The 25,429-nt window shown below is 46.6% G+C and overlaps 1 protein-coding gene across 10 annotated transcripts in view; it reads right to left on the reverse strand.

The window, feature by feature from the left end:
* Positions 1-25,429, reverse strand: part of LOC117903381 — a 59,337-nt gene that overhangs the window by 17,092 nt on the left and 16,816 nt on the right. For 4 of the 10 annotated variants that reach the window (XM_034815352.1, XM_034815351.1, XM_034815356.1 and 1 more), the window contains exons 4-7: positions 20,582-20,712; positions 14,798-15,069; positions 459-697; positions 301-392 (exon numbers count right to left, since the gene is read on the reverse strand). In XM_034815352.1, the coding sequence (XP_034671243.1) occupies positions 301-392; positions 459-697; positions 14,798-15,069; positions 20,582-20,712 (734 nt within the window). Of the gene's footprint in view, positions 1-300; positions 393-458; positions 698-7,333; positions 7,512-14,797; positions 15,070-15,611; positions 15,752-15,818; positions 16,851-20,581; positions 20,713-25,429 lie in introns of those variants that run through there. The other 6 variants (XM_034815362.1, XM_034815361.1, XM_034815353.1 and 3 more) reach the window with 5 other exon arrangements.

A 25,429-nucleotide genomic window follows, 5' to 3' on the forward strand; every position in this document is an offset into this window, starting at 1 on the left:
GTGGTTGAGTGTGGAATGAAGCGAGTGGTTGTTGTTGTTGTTGGTTTTGGTTGTTATTTTGGTTTAGGTTCTTAAGTTATTTAGTTCTTAGGTTCCTATATTTTTTATACACTGTTTTTGTGTGGGGTTGGGTCTGGATCTACTACGGGGTCTGTGGGGTTCTACCTTCTATTATTTTGGTTACTCTCAAACATTAGCTTAGTGGTGTTAAGTGGTGCTGTTGTTAGTGTTGGTGTTTGGTGGGTTTTTGGGTGTGTGATTACGTGGTTTTGGGGCTTTTTTTTGTTGTTGTTTGCTTACCTGCGGTGGACGGGGTGGCGGATATCTGGGTGGCGTCTTGTTGCGCGCTATGAACGTGTCCGGACAATCGACGGCCATCTCACGATGTGGTCCTACAATAAGCGATAAATATTATAACTATATTTGGACCCATAAAGTAAATGACTTTGTATACTAACCGTTATCTTGATTCACGGACAGCATGGTCAGCATTTCCTGGTCAATCTCTCTGATGTCACTCGAATGCGTGCGGTAGTGGTGCTGCTGCTGCTGCTGTGGATGCTGCGGATGCTGTGGATGCTGCGGATGTTGCTGTTGCAAGTGGTGATGCTGTCCACTTATATAATCATCCGGGAGGCATGGCTTCAGATCATCACCGTCCAGGACAACAATGCTCGAGCCGGAGCGCCGGCGATTCCTGTTCATGGGAATTGATGGAAATGAGCAAAGGGAATTGCATTAGTCAAGCAAATGGGGGAAAAACAAATTAAAAAAGTGCGCTATAAAAGTCTCGGCAAAAGTTACGATTTTTGCATCTCGATTCTTCGGATGCCTCCGAGGCAATCCCATGGGAGATCTCCATCTCGCCATTCGAGAGGCTCTCAAACAGGCACAGTTTGAGCTGCACTGTGTGGCTGCTCACAAAAGATAAAAGGCTGACAGCCTGAGGACAGGCGAGGAGGGACAGCTATTCTACGGGGCGGTGGACGTTCTTTATTATTTCAAAAAGTTTTCAATTATGAGCAAAGGGGATCTGACTCCACCAAACTTTTATGAAACTTTTGAAGCTTTTTCCTTCTTTTTATACCCGGTACTCGAAGAGTAAATAGGGTATATTGTATTTGTGCACAAAGTGAATGTATGTAACGCACAGAAGGAAACGTCTCCGACCCCATAAAGTATATATATTCTTGATCAGCATCAATAGCCGAGTCGATTGAGCCATGTCTGTCTGTCCGTCCGTCTGTCCGTCTGTCCGTCCGTCTTGTTGAGCGCCTGGATCTCAGAGACCATAAAAGCTAGAGCCACCAAATTTTGCATCCAGACTTCTGTATGCTCACACTGTTACAAGTGTATTTCAAAAATGAGCCACGCCCTCTTCCGCCCCCGCAAAAGGGCGAAAACCTCCCAAATCTACAATTTTAAAGATAAAAGAAAACTAAAAACGCCATTCCGTAGGGAATGACTATATCTATCTGATCACCAAATTGGGATCCGATTGGATCATTATTATGGCCACAATGAAGAAATTAAGTTGCAGTGGCTAAACCCACCCTGTCCAGCAGCTTTTGTTGCTTTTACACATTCTCTCATTCACACTCTGCTTCACGCAGTGGCAGAGGCCTCTTCCCCTGACACGTCTCTGACTCATCCTCTGCCACGACTCTGCCGCTGCCTCTGCCCTGACTCTGCAGTGTGTGTCTCTAGGGGAGGGTGGCGAGTTAAAGGAGCGTGTTGGCGTGAGTAGTGTTGTTGATGTAGATGACAGATGAAGAGAAAATGTAAAATTTGACAAATAACCGCTAAGGTGCAGATGTAGTACTGAGTACCGGGTATAAGAGTTGTGACGCGGCTTAAGACGCGTCTCACAACGTTCCTCCTCGTTTTTTGTTAACTCTTCCAGCCCTAGACGCTTTCCCCCCCTGTAACGTCGCTGACAGCTTTTCATTTTCGTGGAAAGGCAATTTGCGCCTTAATTTGTTCGACTTTTGGATTATGGGGCGCTGAAAACCTGGGGGCTAATTGGCAAAGTGGATTTGATGGTGTGGCCTGCGCGTTGCAGCACGACAAAAGCGATTCCAGCAGCTCCTTCTTGAATATCCTGACAAGTGCAGCAAAAGCCCCGCACACCCACACCCACAGCCCCAGCCACATTGAGCAGATTCCACGACCACGCACTGCCTCTCGATGAACGTCATTCACAGCTCCAGCTCCATCTTCATCAACGCCGCCGACAGCCTCTGTCCAGCAAAAGGAATGTCCTGTTCCTGTTCCGCCCCCCGCCCTAAGTGTGCCATTTTGCTGAATTCTATTTATAGAAACCCAGCCCCCACGTTGCCATTCAATCAAAGGGGGGGGAATGCATTAAAAACCGATTTCTGGCGGAATGCAGGCGGAACGATATGGCCATGCCCCTGGCCCTGGGACATGCGGCATCCAGGGAGACGTTTAAATTTGCGTAACAGCAGAGAGACAGAAAGACAGAGAGAGAGAGAGAGAGAGCGAGAGAGTAAGCGAAGGGAATATAAATGTGAGTGTGAGTGTGAGTGTGAGAGGGGCACGCGGGAATCATAAACGAATTAAAATTCCTTTGGCTCTGACATCAAGAACAGAGCCTGCTGCCACCCTATCCTACCCGACCCTACCCTAAGGCGGCCCCATTAGGTTTTCAAAAATAACAAAAACAGCAACAGAAAGATGCCAAAGATGTGGAGGAAAAATTTGAAGAAATAGAATCGATTATCGGACGGGCAATCGATTTTATTTCGATACATCCAACATGCTGTCCATCCCCTGAGTTGGCATTTGCAGCTGGAAGGTGTGCTCCAACATTCATTTAGCAATCAAATGAATCCGTTAGTTGATCATTAGAATTAATGTACAGAGGGGACGGAATGGAAAGCTTGCTCATTGCTGTGGACATTTCAATTATGTAGTTTCATAGCCGGCAGCTGGCTGACAATCACCTCAGCAAACTTAAACGCAAACGCAAACGCAAATCTCACAGCCGGCCAGCCGGGCAGCAGCAGCAGGCAATTATCATGATTGATGTCCAGCTAATGGACAAATGCGTGGTTGGCTGTACGGGGTATCTGTGCCATAGCAGGTAGTCTTCCTCTCCCTCTCTCTCTATCTCGTCCTCTCTCGACAGAGAGAACAGACAGAGACCCACTAATCCCGTTGGCCCGCTACGACGGTGGCCCGGGGATCATCAATAACCCATTGGGATGGTCAGAGAGCAGAGAGCACGGCACTGCAGCACACGGGAAAAGCACAACAATTGCTAAGGCTGTCAGTCGTCAAGTGGGCAATGCCCAGACTCGACTCTACCCCACCCGACACGACACGACACGACCCGAAACGCTTCCACATCGATGATGGCTCTGGCATTAGGCACACAACAACAGTCCAGGAAGGACGGAGGGATGGCCAGGGATGCTACACTGAAGCAAACAAAAAGAAGCCGCTTTCTGGATCTCTAGCTTTAAATAAATGCCCCCAAATTCGACTGGTAGCCACGCAAAAAGCGGTGAATGCATGAATGAATCGAAAGAGCTGCTGTACAAATGTCTCATAAGCAAACGGATAGCAGTAAATGGAATCGGTGGAATCACTTTCATCTGCAAATGTGGGAATGGGTAGCACTCCACCATGATGGGCCCCAGAGAGCTTCCACTTTGATTCTAGCTATGAATCCATCTTGAAGTTCGATTCCCGTGGGGATATCTTGAGTTTGCTTTGGATTTTTTCGTGCAGTGCATGACAGAGGGGGAAAGTAGGTGGTGAGGTGATGGCAGAGGGACGGATGGATGGACCGAAAGATATAAATAATAGATAAATGCAGGACACACGGATATACGGGGAAGCCATTAAATGTATTTTGCATTTCCAGCACTGTGTCTGTGTGCGTGCCTCTCTCTCTTTCTCTTTTTGTGTGTCTGCATGCGTGTGTATCTGTGTGTGATTGCATATGTCTCTTGTCATATCAGCAAATGACCAGAGCAGCGACACACATTCTGCATTGTTGGCGGGGCATTGCTGCCCCGTGGTGCCATGACAGCAACATGCGACAAGTTAATTGTTTCTGGCCATCGAGCGGAGAGTGGCGAGTGGAGAGAAGAGTAGCGGAGGCAGGGACTGGGACAGAGACACTGATAAGCCATCCCGCTTTCACCCACACACACAGCACACACAACGCACACTCCCTTGGCGGGGGCCCCTTCATTCCAATGATGATCAACGATATTTGTTGTATTTTTTTCTTTTTTGTTATAGCTGAGTTCATGCTTGAGAGCTTGCAACTGCAACAAGTGTCTGCCGCACTTGCACCTGATAGCAGTCCGCTGTGGAGGGTGTGCACCGGAAGAGGCTTATTTGCTGCTCTCTGTCCCTGCCACAGGCGGAAGTTGTTCTCATTGTGGCAACGAGTATTGGTGGTGGCATGAGCATGAGTCACACTCGCTCTGGAATCTCTGGGACCCCATTCTGCCACGCTGCCACGCTGCCACACTGCCACACTGCCACTCCCCACATCCCGATGAAGCATCAGCAGCAACAGCAGCAGCAGGTAGACCAGAATTTGTGGGTGTGACGCAGAGAAAACAAAACCAAACTCGATTTCAAGCTAATTGTGGAGTGACTGCGGTGCCACAATGACGATGAGAATCCAGTAATGCAACTTCAAAATGAAATTATAATTGGAAAAACTGAGTTATTCCTCCCTTTCAAGAGTAGCAGGTAGACTGCAGAGTGCCTGCTCCCAACCAGAACCCCAAGGAAGCCACTAAAGAAAACCAAAATTAATTTTAAAGCTGATTATGGATGGCGGCAGGGATAAACCAGCCATGAAAAGTGACAGCAAACCAGAGACAGAGACAGCGACTTCTCTTCATTTGATTTGCAATTGAATTATTCACTAAAGTCAGAATGGTGTGGGGGGGGAATACCTGCAGTCTCACTCCCTACGAGCATCCCACTTTTTCCTGCGGCTTAATTGCCATGCAAACCGAAAGCCAAGCCAAAGTAATGTGCCGCTTTTGCCACATTTCCACAGTGTGCAGTGCCCCCTGCTCATCGTCATCACCCACCTGCCCCGCTTTGGGTTATTTTTGCAATTTGCAATTTGCATCTTCGATTGCCGCTCAATTACACTCGCACTCGAGTCTCAGAACTCAGAACTGAGAACTTCTCTCGTCTCTCGGTAGATTCTCTCTCAAGTGGTTCGCTCTCCAATTCCAAATGGCAGGAGAATGAATTCGAGGAGCATCTGTGTGCGTGTATCCAACGGGTAAAGTTTTCACTGCGAAACTCAAGCTCCAGCTCAAGTGAGCCTGTGGGTGGAGGAGAGGAGAGAAGAGGAGAGGAGGGGTTCTGCCTGAAGCTGGGGGTGGAGCCAGCGGCTGGGAGCATTTCTTAAGAATTAATTAAAAGCTAAACACAAAGGGAGAACCGAACAGAGCAGAAAATGGGGAGGCGGGATCTGCACCATCATTCTGAATGCACTCACAACAGTAACCAGGCAACACACCCACCCACCCATCCGTCCATCCACCCAGTCATTCATTCATCATACGAATCGCACCTGGGATATTCATTACAACTCTGACTTTTGCCTCGTTATGATTGTTAGCACCCATCAGAGAATCTCTGCCTCTGTTTCCTTCCATTCTATTCAAATGATTTCTTGAACAACTTTTCCACATTGGGATCACTTTCAGAATGGCAAGGAAACGGAGTCGTCAATTCTGTACATCATTATCACAGAGTAAGTACATGTAATTTCCAAAATAAATACGATTGCAGGGGTATCCCGAATGTTGTAACAGTCCCTGTATGCTCGTACAGAGGGAACGTGGTCGTGGCGGTCGTCCTTGGTCGTCCCTTGGCTTGCAATAATGTGGGGGGCGTACCAATTAAACTACAGTTGAATTCATTTTTCCCATTTTGAAAATGAAATGAAACTTAATTGATTGCCGGTTTGCCGCTTGCCGCTTGCCATTTGCCACTTGCCGGTTGCCTGCTGTCTCGATTGTTCTATTGATTGTTTGCAAGTAGAGTGGGAAAATGTTTGCGAATGCTTATATTACATTGCTAAAGTTTAAAGTTTTGCGGACTTCTATTGTACACAGCAAGGCATGCTTGGTGTTTAGTTTTATCTCGCTGCAATTGGAAGTGTAAACACAAATGTCCTTGTCACCATCTGGCGTGGAACTACCAGTTACCAGTGCAATATTATTATTAAAGGCCGTGCATCGAACATCTATAGAGTGACAGTGGCAGCAAACGAATATCTTTATAAATATCTATCGCCTATGAAATATTTCTTGGCACCCACCAACCCCATTCTATTCTTAGTACTGGCCCCGCTCCAACCCATTTATTCCGTTCTATTTGTACATCTATCAGTGGTCCATTTGGTGCCTCCTTTCACATTCAACTTTACTGCAAAACTGCTTGAACTATTGTTGTGGTGGGTGGGTGGGTGGTGAGGAGGAGTCGAGGCGTAGAGGCAGTTTGCAATTGTGCAGATTTCATCGCTGAGGTCTCTGGTCAGCACTATCTTTCATTCAATTCCAATCCACATCCACACTCTGCTTTTCCTCTAACCACAAAAGAATGCCAAGACTTTTCCCTTGGCGCCTTTTGTTCAGTCTCGTTGTGCCTCGGCGGGGAGTGGAACTGGAAATGCCAGGTGGTGGCAGTGGTATCAGAGGGTTCTCCGCCTCACCTGTTGCCAGGTGAGAAACTCTGACCACTGGAGAAATGTGAGTTGTTGTGGCAAGTAGAAGAGTGTTTCTTCCACTCCCTCGCTCGCTCCTTCTCTCTCTCTCTCTCTCTCTCTTTTGGCATTTTCGCCAATAAATGTGCACGAAAGCGATTATGTAATTATGGGGATCGTATCGCATTGTAAGTATCAAATATAGTAGATTATAGGAAATCGTTATTTTCGTGCAGATACTTTTCGAGTGAATTATGTATGACTGCACTTCGGGCTAGGGCTGGGGCTGGGGCTACGCCTGAGACCACGAATTGTGTCATGTTTTGCATACGAATTACGATTATTTTATGTTTAGTGTTTTGTGGTGGGATGGGTCAGGGGATGTGAGAGCTCCCCTAAGCGTACAAGTTCGATGGATATGTTAGGTGTTGTGTAGGTTTGGTCTATGCACTTCCTGAAGGCGTAGCTGATCATCCATTACTAAGGATCCACAAAAACATTCGCTCTCTCTCCTCTTTTTGTACTGTACAGATTTGTGCTGCACTCGTAGCAAATTACTTTCTTCTCGATGTACCACCAATGGAATGTGACTTTCCAGCACTATCCAACACTCACCATTGCTTTAGGATGCGCATTTCCGTAATCCTTTGCTGCTCCTCGGCTCTGTTTTTATTCTCTTTCGCTTCTTATCTCTCTCTCTCTCTCTCTCGCTGTGACACTCTTTCACTCTTTATATTTTTATAAACTTTTCAAGCTGCTCTTTGGGCTTCTCCTTTTGGGTTCACACATTTCAGCCTTCAGACACACGCACGCGAATGCACAAAACAAAAACAATTATAAAATTTAATAAATTAATTAGGCAACACAATATCAACAACAGCAACGAAAAGGCGCGGGAGGGGTCGGCGCAGACACGGTAACGCCTGCGCCATGGCAACTGCAAAGCGAATTCGATCTCTCTCTCTCTCTCTTTCTCTCGGACTTTGGGCATTTTATGATTTGTACAACAAAAAAAACACTTTCGAATGGAAATTTGTGAGGCACAGTAGCCACAGCAACAGCAAAGCAACCATGCCACAAATGCAGCAATGCAAACTAACAAAATGTAATTCTCGTAATTATTTTTAACAACATTTTCCCAAACATTTTGATGTTGCAGTTTTCTGTTTTCCTTACAGAACAAAACTATGTTATTAAATGCCTGTCCAATGGACTCGGAAAATCTTTATTAATTATTCATTTAAGCACTTAAGTAAAGCAAATGGACGTTGGTTCATGGGGACTAGTTATCACAAAAGAAAACAGCACTAAGTAGTCTTGAAAATCACACAAAAATAGCATATTCTTTGTATAACTTCAAGGAATTGTATGCTTTCAAGGATGTACATTTAATGTTTGTACTTGAATTGATTCTGAGAAAGGTGATCATCAAGGTTTAGAAATGTTCGTGTATCGTAAATTGTTCTGGAATATGGATGGATGGATTTGTGTGAAAATTTCAAACGATATTCAGACATCTAATGCTGCCCACTTTTGTTCAGTGTAGCCATTACAGTTGCTGCCCGTTTCATGTCCACACGAACACACATTAGCACACACACACACACACACTAGTGCACTTGCTTTCTTTCACTTTTGCAGAAGAAGTACATCTGCATTCGATCTGGCAACGCTGAGAGCAGCAAGCCGTTTCTTGTTTGTTTTTGTTTGTGCCCTATCTATCGCTGCCGCTGCCGCGGCCGCTTCCTCTTCTTCAAACATAATTCTTCCTCTTTCTCTCTTTTAATTGCAATTTAATGAGTTCTAACTGTTGTTGTTGTTGCTGCTGCTGCTGTTGTTGCAATCAAAGAGAGATGGAGAGAGAGAGAGAGGGGGTCGTATCGATCGTACCGCTCTCTAACGGCAAATTGCAGTTGCATGTTCAATATTCCACTATTTGTCGCCACATTACTGTTATTTCTGTTGTTATTTTCTGCTGCTGTTGATGTAATTGTGGTTGCACTTTGGTATGGTAGCACGCGTTTTTACCCTCCACACACGAACAAAGTCTCAGCCAAGACTGAACACAAAAATAAAAAAAACACTGAAAGCCGAGCTGGAAAATAAAAACAGCAAAAACACCGCCGCCACTCCGCTGCTTCTGTTGTCGTCGTCGTCGTTCAGGCCAAAAGAGAGCGGGCACAGAGAGCAAACAAGAGTGGGATAGGGATAGGTGATAGTGAGTGCATGGATGACCAGAGGGAGCGCAAGCGAGAGCGAGCAGCAGAGCATGACGTGTGTGTGTGTGTATGTGTTCTGGTGTGTTTGGAGAGCGCTTTGGGTCTTCGCCCTCTTTCTCTCTCTCTCTCTCTCTCTTTGTTACCTGTCGTCCGGCAAAGCAGCGCAAGTGCAGCGCGCTCAATCGCCTCAAGGATATACATACGTACATATGTACATACACATGTGAGAGCTGAGCAAATTGCGAATATTCCTTCTCAAGTGTGTGTGTCGGCCAACAGCCGAAGGATGGCTGAGGAGGCGGCAAGGGAAAGGGAATGTAGGAATTGGAATAGCAATTCCAAAAGCAACAACTGCCAGGCTAAAAAGAAAAAGAGAAGAAGACAAAGAATTTGTCGAAATAGAGAAGAACTCTAGCGGGAGTAGGAACCACGACTTTGGAATACTCTTAGGATCTACATACATATAAACATATGTATGTACATTTGTACATATTTATGGACAATTGCCCATATATTTGCACGGTACACAGATTTGAGTGAAAAATTCCGAAAATATACAAGGTGAAAAGTAAAGGTAAGGTAAGTAAAGTAAGGTGAAAATCCTTTAGCCATTATTTCGCTCTGACTATGTAACTTATGAGCTCCCTCCTCTCTGGTCCGGAAAGGGTATCCCAAGACCAGGTTGCAGTGCAACATGAAGCTGCAGAAGCAGTGGCAGAACTAAGGTAAAGGCAATTGAGCGAGCAGCAGGTACAAATGTACATACATATTTACACACATGCATACAAGCGAGTACACGCATCCCCATACAAACATACAAGCACAGATGTACAGGTATCTGGTTAAGCCTATTGTGGCATACAAAAAGAACAAAAGGCAGGGCCCCTGCCTCGAGGTGTGTATTCGTGATGTGACTCAACAGCCAGCGATGTACATACATATGTACATACTGATATGTAGCCCTGTATAAGCACTGTCCCAGCTTCAGCTCCAGTCCAAAGGCATCAGAAGAGAAGCTGCGACTGACACAGCTACTCAGGGGCTGCTTGCATGACGCGCGCAGCTCCATTCCAGGGTGAATCTACAGATATGAGATTTTCCAAAGAGAATGCTCTCTCGATACGATTTAAAGAGCGAAAAGAAGCCGTGCCGCACCTCATTCAAACTCACATCTTGGTCGCACAGGAACAAACAAGAAGAGAGAGAGACAGAGAGTAAGGAAGAAAGATCGTTTCGTGGGAGTGAAGCAGGTAGCATTCCTAGGTCTGGATTACAGGTCATCGGAGATCATAGCCAAAGCAACAGGTATCGCACAGCTCCTCGCGGCTCCTGTTGCTCCTCTGACTTTTCATGGGCCTCCCTTTTTGAATACCGTTGTTCTTTTGCAGCCCTATCCCCTTGTCTTTTGTGCTTTACCTTTTTACGTCATATTCCTCTTTGCACAGAGGATCCGTCCCCATACCTGTGGCAAAAGGCAGAGCAAAGAGCACAGGCCGACGACACGTAAAATAGAGAACGGAGAGTGCGAGAGAGGCAAAAGCAAAACAAAGCCCACACAAAGGTAAGCTCTCATTGTGTATGAGAGAGAGAGAGAGAGAGAGAGAGAGAGAGAGAGAGAGAGAGAGAGAGAGAGAGAGTGAACAGATAGAAGGAGGAGACGAAAACCACAGCACAGAGAAGCATCCTCCAAAGATACAAGATACAATCAACATTGAGGAATACACATACACATATGCACACTTGAGTTGAGGCTCACTTGAGCTCTGTTTGTGTGTGCTTGTCTACCAGAGCCTGTGGGGCATCATTTGGGTCGCCGTTTGCCTTTGTCCTCCGCCCCGACTGCCCCCCCTCAACCTGTCTCTATGAAGGAGGGGCCGTCGCCTCGCTCCGTTCCACAATCCCAGAGTTGCTCAGAATTATTACAACGGATTTATCTCAAGTTACACCCACAAACTCATATACATATGTACATACATATGTATGTACATATTTCCAGGCGAGTGTGTGTGTGTGGGGCAACACAAATATTATTTCATTTTATATTTTTCCAACTTTTGATACCCTCGCAACATAAGAAACAGAACAAGGGTATGCTCTGTAGAGACAGGCAGAACGATACCAAGGGGTTTTTAAGATCAGTACTAAGTCTGAATAGTTTCGAAGATTTATATTATAGAGAGAAAATCAAAATCTTAAACAAATGTCACTCAAGCACAATTTATTACCATATCTTTTGCGTGTCTTTTATTCGTTTTTCACTCTCAGTGACTTTAATATACATATTATCCAAGTAATCGGTAACTTTTCAGTCGTAGTGTCATCGTGTTGCCTGTTTTTGTTTGTTCTTTAGTTTTGTGCTTTTAAAATAACTTGCAGGTCCTCTGCGTCTGGTCGTCTGCTGGTTCTCTCTCTCCCACACTCACACTGTTCCAGCGTTCGCTCCCTCTCTCACCCACTCTCTTTTCTAGTTCGACTCTGCATAGCACACATCTGCAGATGTGGGGTGAGCGAGAGAGAGGGAGAGCGGCCCTTTTGGCCATGTGTCTACTTTTCGTTAATAGTGCTCTGGCAACTCTGTGGCTCCTAACGACAGGAAATTAATGATTTAATTACATTTTTGGCTAGCCAGATTATAAACAAACGGAGGGATAGAGAGGATAGAGGATAGAGAGAGAGAGAAGGAGAAGGAGGAGAAGCAGGAGGAGGAGAAAAAAAACGGCTTAGGATGCCGGAGCAGCGGCACCTTTAATTGATTTCTCATGGCCCCATGGGAAACACTGACCTGACCATCCCATCCATCCATTGTCTGTGTGTGTCTCTGTTTCTGCTTCTGCTTCTGCTTCTACTTCTGATTCTTGGGTTCTGCTTCTGCCACATACCTCCCTCCGCTCCGCTCCTCTTCTCTAATCTGCACAAGACCAAGCCAAGTCCTACCTCAACAAAACCTCAACAAAAAACCTACAGAAATGCTGCGCCTGCGCGTGCCTCGCGTATCAATCGGTCGGCGGACGTGGACGTTGCCGGGAGAGACCGCAGAGTCAGAGCCCCTATCCAGTCCATCTCGCAGTATGGCTACAGAAACAGGGCTACATGGCTGGCATGCCAAAGATAGCAAGAACGTCAAAGATTTCTTCCCCTCCGTGTCCACAGTTTGAGAGCCGCAGTTGCTTTGGTGCAGACCAAAGATCATTTTATACAGAGTTCTTTGAGCACACAAAATCAAAGACTATAAATGTAGATACAACATTTAAAGTTGCTGTCTTGGAGTGATGATATATTGTCGCTACTAGACCGAACTCACTCGTACATGCAGTGCCATTAGCAGCGATCCATTAGCACTTCTGGGGCATGGCAGTTCCACTGGAATGATACACTTGCCCACGGTTGCCCATGCGCTCGATTTAATGGTTACAAAACGCATATCCTTCGACCGTTCGAATGGTTTTGGCCAAAGGTGTGTGTCTGTGGGGCTTTCTTTTTTTCTCTCCGATTGAAGCACACACATTGCCTGTGTGATGGCCAGTGCCGTTGCGTCTTCAATTGTTGTCCACACGAAAGACACATCGGTAGAATGCGCATCGCGTGACATCAGCTCAGCCATTTGACAGGCAGGCCACAGTTTTATCAGCAAAAACGTTGGAAATTTCCAGCATGAAAACCATTGCTGCTACTTCGCTATTGCCACTGCTGGCTGCAGCCTGCAGGAGTGTGTGGAAAGGAGGATGGGCCATGAAATTCAATTGACTTTCTCATTTCCTTCAACATCTGGGACTGCACAAATCCCGAAAAAGAGACACACACAGAGAGAAATGTCATCCGCTGTCAATGTCAATTGGTCGTGATGAGTGCCCCAAGAGCAGTGGCACGAATGTTGCAACAAAAGGGAGGGGGGAATGGGAGAGGCCTGTGCAACAGACAACAAAAACTTCGTCAGGTGTAGCAGTGTGCAACCCGCTCGCCCGCCCTGTCGCAGCCGCATGCCCAAATGAGCAGCGCAGCCAACAGCTTGTGGATAATTCAGACACATTCGAATTCGAGTGCGACTCGGCATCGTTCCTCTTTCGCCCTCGCCAACGACCAAAGCCGTATCAAGTGTCACCATCATCATCAACATCATCATTGGCAGTGTAACATCGTTCGCTGGCTGTCATTCTGTGTGCAAGTGATTAGTCAGCAGATTTTCAAATTGTTACTCGAAAAGCGAGAGACGGACACGAGACGGCAACCAGTCATTGATGGACTTGCGGCCTCAGGCCGGCAGCAAACACTGACCGCCAAAAGTTTGCACCATCATTAGAAGCCTACACCATGTACTATACATACATGCATACACATGTACATATGTACATGCATATATGTATGTGCATAAGCATTGTACACACATATGCAAAATGGAATCAAATTGGAGCTAAAATGAAGCTGTGCCACGGCACAGGTCCCCCTGGGCATACACCTACTCTCCCGCTCCCTCTCCCTTTCTCTCACGCTCTCGCTGCTTATCTTCTGGCTTCTGCTGATAAATGATAATCTGAGGAGTAATCACGTTTCATCACCGATCATTCTAATGGCTCACAAACTGCGCAAAATGCAATCGCCGTACAACCTTAACAAGGGCGCAAATCGATTAAAAATATATAAATATTCATCACCGGGCGAGGAAAATAACTCGTTAATTAATAATGAGCATAAAATGATGGCGCACGTGCCCCACCAAGGGGCAGGGCGGTCTACTCTCCCCGACGTTGGTGGTGGCTGGTTGGTGGTGGCTGGTTGGTGGTGCTGTGGGCCCTGCCCTGTGTACAGTTTATGCTGCTGATGGCTGCTGGCCGCGGGCGAAATCACAACAGGTTCATTTGCGATGCCACGAAGGACGCACCTGCCACAAAGGAGCGAGCAAAAGAGAGAGAGAGAGAGAGCGAGAGCGAGAGTGAGAGTGAGCGAGTCTGGGAAATATGTGTGAAAAATGTCAGCGATGGCCAGAGGCGGAACGCGAAACGTGGCACAAGGATGTGTATGAAGAAGGAACAGACCGAGACCCAGACCCAGACCCAGGAGCCATAACCTGGGCTGTGGGCTCTCGGCTCTCAGCTCCGGGCACTCTCCTGAGCCAGCCAGCCGGAAAACCCAGCGAACAGAGCGAAGCGAGTGAATAAATAAGCAGTCATAAAAACAACCGTGAGTATACACCCATACACCCATGGCACATCCACCCATTCACCCACTCACCCACTCAACCATGCAGCAGGAGCAGCCCACATGCTGCCATGTTGACGGGTATTTCCGAAGCGTGCAAAATTCCAGGCCAGCCAAAGCCAGACGCAGGACACAGAATAGGAGAAGACCAAAAGGAAAGCCAAAGCCAGAGCCAGAGCCAAAGCCAGACCTAGAGGATGTGAGGGCCATTGAACAGGATGAAGGAGCAGCAGGGGACCAGCAGGCAACCAGAGAGGTAATAAATGCTTCATAAAATACAAACACTCTTATTCCCACATACCATATACACCATTCCCATTCATTCATATTTGAACAAATGAATCTGCAAGCCGAACAGAAATCCCCGGCCAAATGCTGTGGAAACTCTGGTAATGAGCGCTCCTTAAAACAATTTATGAAAACGCTTGCAGGTGCGGTGCCCCATGCCTCCTGTTGCATCTACTCATACTCATTATTCTCAGTCACAACAGACTCCATCTGCTTGGTCTTTGATGACGCTATCCATATGAAATCCTTCGGACCGTTGATTCTGGCATCTCCGCCAAAACAGTTGGAGAAGAATTGTGACGGGGCTGCGCCTGCCGCTTAGGCTACACTTTTCAGCGCGGGCGGGACACAGTGGCTGTACAACTGTAAGTGGACTCACCTGCTGGAGTCCTGCCGCAGACTTTGATCGCCCAATAAAAGTTCTGTTCTTCCTATTGATATGCTACTTGTGGGACTGTGTTGCAGTTGCTGCTGCTGTTGCAAGAGTTGTTGCTGCTGCTGCAGCTCGTAGGCGGCACTCAGCAATTGCTGCTGATGCTGCTGATGCTGCTGCAGGGATCGATTGTTGCTGCTGTTGGCTGTCGCTGTCGCTACATTGGTGTTGAATGCATGGACATCGCTGGATTGATGAACAATGACGTCATCTAGTAACTGTTTAATCAAAGAGAGAAGGCAATTATTTAGTAAGTGTAACAGACAAAATAATCAAAAACTAGTAAACGAAATAAACAAAAAAAACGTATTAACACAGAACTCATCAAAGCGAATGAGTTGCAACGTCGCGTGGCCACAAAATAAGTAAAAACAAAATGGTTAAAGTCAATGAGCGAAAGAAAAGAGCAACAGCAAAGCAATAAACGAATATTGAACGGATATCAACTGTCAATGGGGTGCAAGTTATGCATATTTTTGGTGGCAACTGTCAACCCCCACAGACCAAAGGACAAACCAAAAACCGAACGCGAAAGCAAACCAATTACGAAGTTTGACAGCTCCCCAGACGTATGCCAAATTTGATGAAAAGTTCCAAGTGGCATGGGTGTGTTGCACCCCCGCCCAAATTAAAGTCAAATCAAATCAAACGCAAATCAAATATGTATCATTGGTTAATAATTTATACATATTGGAATCAAAGACAAATCAGAGTGAAAACATATCGAAAGAAATGGCGAAATGCGTGATGGGAAATTCACCTCTCGTCTCGGTGGATACAGATTGTTGGCTATCAGTAGATCACAATTCTTCATCACGGATGCCGTTGTGGCCGCTGCTGTTGCCATGCCGCTGGATGCGATGGAATTATTGCTATTATTGTTGTTGCTTAAAAGTAAATGTTGCTGATGGAAATGTGGCTGTGGCTGTGGCTGTGATTGCTGCTGCTGCAGATGCTGCTTTTGCTGTTGCTGATGGTGATGCTGCTGCTGCTGTTGCTGCTGCTGCAGCTGTGAGGTGTTGTTATTCGTGGAGTGCTGCAACTGCAACTCGGCAAAGGCCTGCTGCAGCTGGCCGCTTGAGATGGCCGTCGAGTACTCGGTCTTTGGTGTCGTTGTGCCATGCAAATGGCCGCCACTGGGCGGCAGGGCGATATCCGCTGCCGTCACAATGCTGGTGGCGGCCAGCAGGGGCGATGTCGAGGTGCCAGCATCCACGAACTGTACATCGCTGGCGCACAGCTGCAGCGGTGCTGGGCGGTTATGGGTCTGGACGTGAGTCTGCTGCTGGTGCCGCTGCTGGTGGATCGCCGCCGTGGTGGCCAGCGTGGCCGCCGCCGCCGGGAGCGTTGTGCTGGCCGGCAGCGTCGTCGTGGGTAGCTGGGCGTGCTTGTTGTTGTACGAGATGTAGGTGATGCCGCAATAGTTGGCCCCGTCCACATCGTCGTCGTCGTCGTCGAGATCCTCGTTGTCCACCTCCTCGGCCAGATGCTGGAGGCTGCTCGCGAGCAGGGACTTGGCCTGGAGGGGCTTTCCCGCAGCGGCGGCAGCCGCCAGTTGCTGCTGGAGCTGCTGCAGCTGCTGCTGCTGAGCCTGGCTCGCCTGGTAGATCTGTCCGGTGGCGCTGCTCGTCGAGCTGCCTGCCGCTATGCCGCTGCTCTGCTTCTGCCGCTGCTGCTTGAGGGCCGCGGCGGTGGTGCTGTTGGCGTTGCGATCGGCGGCCGTGGCCGCTGCCACAGCGGCACTCACCAGCGCGGAGGCTCCCTGGCTGGCCGACTGCTGTTCGACGGCGGGCGTGGGCATCGTGCAGGTCGCTGTGGTGGGTGCCAGCATCGGAGCGGAAATGGGCCCACCCGCCGTGGCCGTCGTCATGGTGGAGCTGCAGCAGGTGATCTGATTGCTGGTGAAGGACGTCACATAGATGGGCGTTGAGTCGTTCAGGAAGCTGAGGTCCTGCGGCTTCTGACTTGTCGATGTCCCGCTCTTGCCGCTTTGCTGCAGCTGTTGCATGATTGATTGATTTTGTCAACACAGCACACAGAGTGGGCGGAGGAGTGCGAGAGCAGACATGGACATAGAGATAAAGATAGATGATTAATGCCTAGCTAATAATAATATTAAAATAATCATTGAAAAGTGCCAGCCAAGAATTGATTAAAGATTATTATCCATCACAGTATCCCATAGAATAAAATCTATAGAGCGAAACTGGTCTTTATAAATAAATTCAAATAAATTCAAGGAAGATTTGTACTGATTTTTATCAAACAACTTTTCGCAGGAACAGCAGAGATTGACAGCGAAAAAAACGACACTGGAATACTCGTACTGCGAGAATTAACGTTGTGTGTGAATGACAGAAACTACAAATACGAAACTCGTACTCTCCGATGTACAATAATTTAATATATTTGAATCCGTGGGCGTGCGTCTCTGTCTGGTGGATGTGCTGCGTGGCATTTGCGTGGGCTTTTTGCTTGTTTTTTTTCGTTCAAACAAAAGGCTGTCTCGCTGTCTGGCTCTTGGCGGCGTATGTCTCGCTGCTGCCGCACCTTTTTGTTGGGTTTTTTGTATGGAGTGCTCCTCCTTTTTGTCCAAACATTGTGCGAGTGCGTGTGCACGCCCTTTCCTGTTCCAGTTTCAGTTTATGTCAAGCCTCGCACGGGGCCAATTAACTCTTCTTAGCCACAATCGAAGGTGTTATCAATCCAATTTGGCCTTAACCTTGTTTGCCATGGTGAACCGTCAGCACCACCATACCTAGAAGGCTACCATGGATGGGCAATGCGTGGGGGAGGGCCCAAAGCCAGATCAGTGTCAAATGAAGAACAATTTTCGGCTTTTTCTTTTATTTTTATGCAATTACGTGGAGAGGACTCCAAGAGAGACAGTAAGAGATGGGGCTGCGAGGGGATGGTGTTGAGGTCAAAGGTGGATGCGGATGGGGATGGCATTTCATCTCCATCTCCTTCCCAGAATCCTTAGCGCTTCGTGACCATTTACCCACTTGAGCGCTCAATCGAGCTTCGTCCAGCTCCCTACTCCATGGTGCCCAAACCAGACGAATCTCCTCCCCCCTCCATATGATATGAGAAGAGTTTTTTATACCCTACATGCTGAGAGTACGAATGATGCGTTCGCTGTACAAATTTCCCATAAGCAAACGGCTACATTCGTCGCGAGTGCCACTCTTTGTGAATCGAATTCAATTTGAATCCAAAATCGTTCAAGTATATCCCAAAAAGAGTATCCAATAGCCAGGGCAAGGCTCGACTGCCTTTAAAATGTTTTCTTTTTCGCATTTTATCGGATTATTGACAGGAGCCACCACACACACATGGAAGTGAATGAAGGCTACTCTAGGGGTTTCCCCTCCCTCCGTTTGGGGTAGCACTTTTCGACTTATCGGATAGTTTTACGCATATGCACACCGCACAGAGACATACTCGTCCCCGTTGTACGGTAAATACTCGTCTGAACGAACAATAAAAAGTGTTTCTGCATAAAAATCTCTTCTCCGAGTGTCTGCGAATGCATGCTGAATCCTAAGCAAGGGCCAGTGGCGTGGCAGTAGCATTCAGCTTTCGTTTTGGTGTTAATGTGGCCCTCAAACTATGCGGCAGACCACACGGCCACAAGCCTCCCCCCAATGATTGGGTGCACAGTAAATACACGCGGATCAATCATTTGTGCTGACCAGAGGGACTGGAGACATTTATTGATGGCTTGAATACACTGTGATCAGTAGAGGATTGTGTCTGTTCACTTATGGGAAATTTGTGCAACGCAATCAGCTGACAAGTGGATGTCCGATACCCGTAATACTCGTACCACAATCAAAACCCACACGAGCGTACGAGTAGTTCATTCAAATCATTCGGTTCGTGACAAAAATTCCAAAAGGCTGTCCATGTCCATCCATCCAAAACATTTTTCAGCCACCAACCACCCGGCTCTATGAGAGACACTTTCGAATACTTGGATACTGAACACCGAATACCGAATACGAGGGGTAATGAATAATTAATTAACTCGATTTACACACCCATTCATTCATTCATTCACTGAGTGACCCATACACGAGTGGAGAGAGAGAGATGGCTAGAGAAAAAGAAAGAGAGACACAGACAAAGGCTAATCTGGGGAATAGCATTTATGTAAGCTACCTCCTGCTCCTGCTCCGCCTCCTCCTTCGTCTTCGTAGCGTGAATCGCTTGATTAGTCCCCTCTGAACACACTTACTCACTCATACTCCAAACACTCACTCACTCGCTCACACTCAAACACTCACATGCAAATGGAATTGCACTGTGTTTCACTTTCAATTATCCACATATTTGATTTTGCTGTCTTTTTTTTGTCTGCATCGCTTTGTACAAGTATTCAAGCACGAATACGTGTATACCCTGCACAACAATCGGTTTTAAATGGATGCAGAGCCAACAGCGGTGTATCGACTTGAATCGATTTACCATATTCGAATCAATAAATTATCTTTCCTACATTCTGGCAGCCCTTTTAGGTGCTTTGTGCTTGTGAAATTTCCCATTGGCGAAAGGATACATATTTTTCCAGGGTAAAGGGTGAACAAAGCTTCTGTTCGAACAGAGCCCGAGACTCACCTTTTATTTTTGCTTTTCTTTTGCTTTTTTTGCGTAACTTTTGATGGCAGTTTTTGTTGTTGTTTTCGCTTTCACGTTTATTCAAACTTTTGTTTCTAGTTTTAATGTGTGTGCATGTGTGTGTGTGTGTATGTTTATATTTTTTTGCATTTTATGTTTTGTCTTTTGTTACTGTTTTTTTTTTGTCTTATTTCCACTTTTAGTTGCAATTTTCAGTGCCTCTCTGTTTCGTGTTGTTTGTTGAATTTTTAATTGAATTTTGGGTGAGTGAGTGAGTACTTCCTCGTTTTTGTCCCCGTACCTCGTCTCACTGTCTGTCCATTTGGGGAGGGGCAGGCACTTTGTGGCACCGCCAACAACAGATATAGAGAGGCAGTCACTGGGGCACTGTCATTGTGATGGAAAGCTGTTTTGATAAAGCGTTTTCCTATTCGATTTATGTTTTTCTGTCTGCTTCCACGTCGAACATCGAACGTCGATTGGAAAACTCACATTCAAGTTTTGCTTTAGCGCGGCATGCAACCTGCAACGTGCACCATGCAGTGGCATGCACTCGTGCACCTTCCTGCTTGACCATCAAACCATAATAGGAGCCAGAGCCTGCAGCCCTAGACAGAAACAGCAAAGTTGATTCGAGAGGAAAATTACTGGAAAAGTCCAATGGGAAGTCAACGGAAAGCATTTCCCATGAGCGTTACCCCCTCTCACCCAGTGTGGCTTAGCAGTAAAAGAAAAGTGCAGGGCATAGAGAAAAGGAGTTCCCTTGATAGAAACGCAGAAAAATGTAACAACATTTTTTGAATTATTACAAAAAGTTCGCTGGGAAAACCCACAGAAATGCACTTTAATTCCTATTGTAAGCAAATTCAGTTAAAAGCAAAGAAACAGCAACAATATATTCCACTGGCAATGCAAATTGATTAAAATTCAATGGAAAATCGTTTCAAGTTCTACCACAAATATTCTGGGAAAAGATTCGTAAAATGAAATTGCAATTCGCTGGAAGCCCATTCGACGATTGAATAACACAATGGTATTAGAATCATTCTTGGGTAACCAAATACCAAAGAATAATCCGCAGAACAGTGCACTCACTCACAGGACACTCACCTTCTTTGACAGTTGGGTTATGTCCACGGGCGTCACTCGATTCAGAGCCGCCAATCGCTGCAGTCGCTCCCGGGCGTGCTCCTCGACGGCAATGACAAACGCGTCCTGCACCGAGTTCCCAATATCCCAGGCTGCAAAAGAAGAAGTGGGAAATAAGTTTCAAAGAAATTAAGTAATATATTTGCCATAAGTATGTCTCTTAATCTGTTCCAAATAACAACTATCAATATCATGTAAATTTTCAGATTTCTGTTGCCTCAACGACTAATAATCTGTAACAATTTGAACACATGGCCCTCGACCACTATTACTGATTGAGCAATGCGCTTTGCCTACTTTTAGGATGGCATTCCATTCCGCAACTGATGGAGGATGGACTGCTCTATCAAGAATACCCTAAAACGAGGTGTAACTGTGCCACTCATATGTATTATTCCGACACCTAAGTTGATTTAAATCCGAATAATCTCTCTCTCTCTCTCTCTTTCACTCCGTTATCTAGTGTGGAGTTATTTCTCGAGCCTTCTCATCACTTCTCACCCTTTGCCACAGTGCAATGGAATGGGGGCATGGAATCCTTCCCCAAGGGCGCTGTCTACGAGCAAACATTTCCAGTCCGGCGATGAGTCTGGGATGAGGTAGGGATGTGTGTGGCTATGGGTTGGGGTTTGGGGTTGGGTATTCCCTGGGCATTCATTCACTGCATTCATGGCACTCTAAGCGAATCGTTCAATGCATATTCATGAGTGCATTCGCCGCAGGCCACAGAATGTTTTGGGTGCTGCCTGAGTGGGCACCGGGGAGTGCCGCCAGCTGCTCCAGCTGCTCCACCTCCACCATTTACATATCCAGTTACAGTTCTCCATTTCGTTGTCCTTTTCATTCAAAGGCAGCGTAGCTCTCTCTCTCTCTCTCTCTCTCTCTCTTACTTTTTATTTATTTTTCTTTCTTTTTGTTGTCTTGGTGAAAATTTGCTTGTTTGATGACAGCAGAGCCTCAGGATTCGCCTTAGAACCGCCTGCCATCGCCGTCTCTCATCTCTAGCGAATGTTCCTTCTCGTTTTTCGTCTGCTGACTGTCGTCGTTAGACGGTTATATCCTTATTCGTCGTCGCCCACACAATGCCTCAACTTTTCTCGTCACTTTTATTGCTTTTTTTGGCAGTACTCCACCGCCGGCTCCCGCCACTCCCGCCACTCTGTCTCTGCCACCATCACATCATGACCTCGGCTTTAATTTCATTTCGCTGCCCTTGCGTTTCGCGGCTGTTGATTGCGTCGAAAAGTGGGGCTTAGAAAGGTGGCGTGGTGCGGGAGCGGTGGTAGATTGGGGTGGTAGATTGCCTCCAAAGACGCCCTCGATATGTCACCCACATCCACCCATCCACCCATCCAATGTGTCGTGCCGTGCCGTGCCGCTCATTCGTGCCACATTCGGGCAAAAGTGGAGCGCTCGGGCCGAAATCCAATTAGGCGCCGCGATGTCAGCCTCGATGTCGCAACATGTCGTTGAACCTGCCCCAATCCTTCAGCCACACACCACTCCGAGGGAGGGGAAGTTGAGCCTTGCCCCTGCCACTGCCACTGTTACTGCCAGTGCCCCTGCCCCTGCCCATGCCACTGCCACTGCCCCTTCACGTGGTTCGCTTTTCTCTTTAGCTCTGACTTTTAATCTCATTTGTGTCCATGAGTGTGTGTGTGTGTGGCACAAGAGCCGGGGCATGCCTCTCATAAGTCTTGACATCCCACGCGTCAGTGTAGATGGCGGCGCCTCTTCAAGTCCAGGCTCCTATTGGGGTGTGGCACACTCCGCTACCCCCACCCAACCACAACCCGATGGTGCATGGTGCTTACTGCTTGCTGCTTGGTGCAACGCGTAGGCCATTGGACACTTTCTGCCTCTCACACATGCAAATCAGGGCACTGGCTATTAATGGAGCCACACGTCAGACTATGCCATGGGACAACCACTCTCATTCCCATTTCCCATTTTCCATTTACCGTTCCCAGCCATGGCCCAGAGGTGTCTCCCGTGTCCGTTGTCCGCGGACACCTGAAACGTTGTCCGGTGTTCCCTGTTCCCTGTCCGCTCTCTGTCCACAGTCCTCTGTTTGTTGTTTGCTGTTTGTTTTTCCTCTTTGGTGCCTGTGCAATATATTATTACCTTCGGTAATTAGCTATTAATGGACGTTGTGCCGCCGAACACAAACGAAAGGCGATGCTCGTTGGTTAAGCGACGGACAGGACACTTAAGTGTAAGTGGATGCCACAGCAAAAGGTACAGAACATAAAACAAAGCTCACGGCACATCGAATGTCGAATGTCGAATGTTTAGTAGAAATTAATCCAAAAAGAAAAGCTGTAGCTGTGCTAAGCTACACTGTGATAGAGACATACATATATTCTAGCTGGATGGACACAAATTCGTGTATGTGCCACACGTGTGGCAATCACTTCGCAAACACACTGAGATTTCAAGATGGAAACTCTACTTCGCCTAATGGAATTGCCACGAATAAAATCTATGTATTGCGAATGAAAATGTTGGAGTCGTGTGGCATGGCCACCATACTTAATTGCCTCCCCCGCAGAGCCAGCAACCAGCAGTAGCAGCAGCAGCCGAATCGATAAACAATGGACCAAAGTGCACTCCAATTGCAGCAGCAACAGCAACGGCAGCAGCCACGTGAGAGGAGCCTGCCACTGCCACTGCCATTGCCACAGAAATCGGCAATCGACCACCAACAAAATCGAACAGCGAACAACACGATGAACACTTGAACACATTGGCAAACAAACTTATGCCCCACCACCGCCCAACCCCCAACACCCAGCACAGTTCTTGTCAAACTGCAGTGGTTGTGTGGAGAGGCGGTGGGGCGAGGTTCGAGGTTTTGGCGGTTCGAGGTTTTTGCACTACCTGCGTGTCGAGAGATTTCAATTTGCCAGCGTATAAACTTGGAACAAAATCAGCCAACTTTCACGAATCTAGAAAACTTTCGCCTGGAATCTGACATCCAACGAGTCGAGTGGGTGGAGGGGATGAAACGGAATGCAGCAGCACGAATAGTAGCGTACTCCTCTAATTATGGTATATTCTACACAAACTGCGGCTAAAACTCTAAATTCTGAAAGGGAAACCAATGGATTTGTAAATAACCTTTTCAATTTCAATAATTGAATGGAAATTCAATCTACATATTTTTGTGTTATTCTGGGAATAGTTTTCAGGTGCAAAATAGAATTCCAATGCAAATTCCTGGACTACTTTTTCGGGTATCTGCAGGAGGAGTCTTGCCCCAAAATGCACAGGGCTCTGCTCTCCTCTCTCCGCTGTCGAAACAAATGGCATTTAATGGTAGTTGAAATCTCCTTTGTATGATGTAATATATTATTATTTTTATTTATTTGTAGCTTTGTGGAATTCCTTATGGTTATATTCACAGCTCGACTTCCGCATCATCTTTACGCTTCTATTGATTGACACATATTTTCCCCTTTGTTTCTCTACATTTTTCTAAGTTGTTTGTGTGTGATGCCTGCCCCTGGCCTTTAACCAACCTTTAATCCGATGGAAAAAACAACAAAACAAAACCTGGCTGCAAAACAACAACAAAATTGCCACTAACAATGGCAAATAGCATTGAACAATGAAAATGAATTTTGTGAGAATCTTAATTAAAAAGTGTAATTGCAATTAAATAATGATGTTTCGTGACCGACTGATGGCTGATGCGCCTGAAACGTGGAGAGAATAGGCATGAGTGTCACCCATGCCAAGTGGGAAAACTCTGCCTCTCTGCCCCTCTGCCGCTCGGTCGTTTGGGGAGAATCAAAATACAAATGCTCGAATTTGGGATTATTTCCAACACAATAAACCTTAAGACCATATCCATTCACCCATCCAGCTACTAGTTTCTATGGGATATGTATGGAATTCATCAGTGTGCATCTTCTACAATAACCAAAACCACAGTGCAACATCCAAAACGTAATGCGGCATCCGCGCAGTGGTATTTCATCAATTAGAATCGCCATGGAATTCCTGTTCGATGTTTGGGCAGCGGCTAACAAGCGAGTTTGTATCTCTAACTCTCTGTCTGTGTATCTGTATCCGAGGCGACCACAGCTCACCGTTGAACTGTACAACCGTTAAACCGCTCAAGTTCTCAACCCTGAATCCTCATTGGGGAGGCAGCAAATACTTGCATGGTGAAATGGAAACGGGGGAATCTCTGTTTGGGGGAAACATTCCGCGAAACGGATTCGAACAGTTTCCCAGTAGAATTGCTCACCCTTCAGCAGATACAGCTACAGCTACAGATATATGGATTGTTTGTGTTATGGGACTGCGATTATGTTATGTATAATTATTTATAAGTGATTATTATACTTTTTGGCATTCTTTGCCTTGGATTTTCGTCTTTCGTTGAATCGTATTTCCTTGCCGCTTTTGAAGTGAGCGAAACTCGTTTTTGGTTTCGGGCAGAAGATTTTCGATTTTGTTTTGTTTGTACGCTTTATCTTCGTATCTCTCGAGCTCTTTCTCTCTCTCTCTCTCTCCCCGCAGATAGACTCTCTGATGCACAGATACACGGATACAAAGATACTTGAATGTTTTTATAGTTTTTTTTCGCTCTCTCTCGCTCTGTCTCTTTTATCTACGAGTCATGTGCACGGGGGTTATGTAACCGCACAATCGAGTATCGAATATCGCATTACCATTGACACTGGGGCTAACTTAATGCCACGCTCTCGAGTGCCCCTCGCATGAGTGAGAGAGCATCGTCTTGGACTTGAAATGGAGTCGAGATTGAACAGATTCGATGCCTTGAGGCCTTGACTACAG

The sequence above is a fragment of the Drosophila subobscura genome, chromosome A (genome assembly GCF_008121235.1).
Source record: "Drosophila subobscura isolate 14011-0131.10 chromosome A, UCBerk_Dsub_1.0, whole genome shotgun sequence".
Classification (NCBI taxonomy): Eukaryota; Metazoa; Arthropoda; class Insecta; order Diptera; family Drosophilidae; genus Drosophila; species Drosophila subobscura.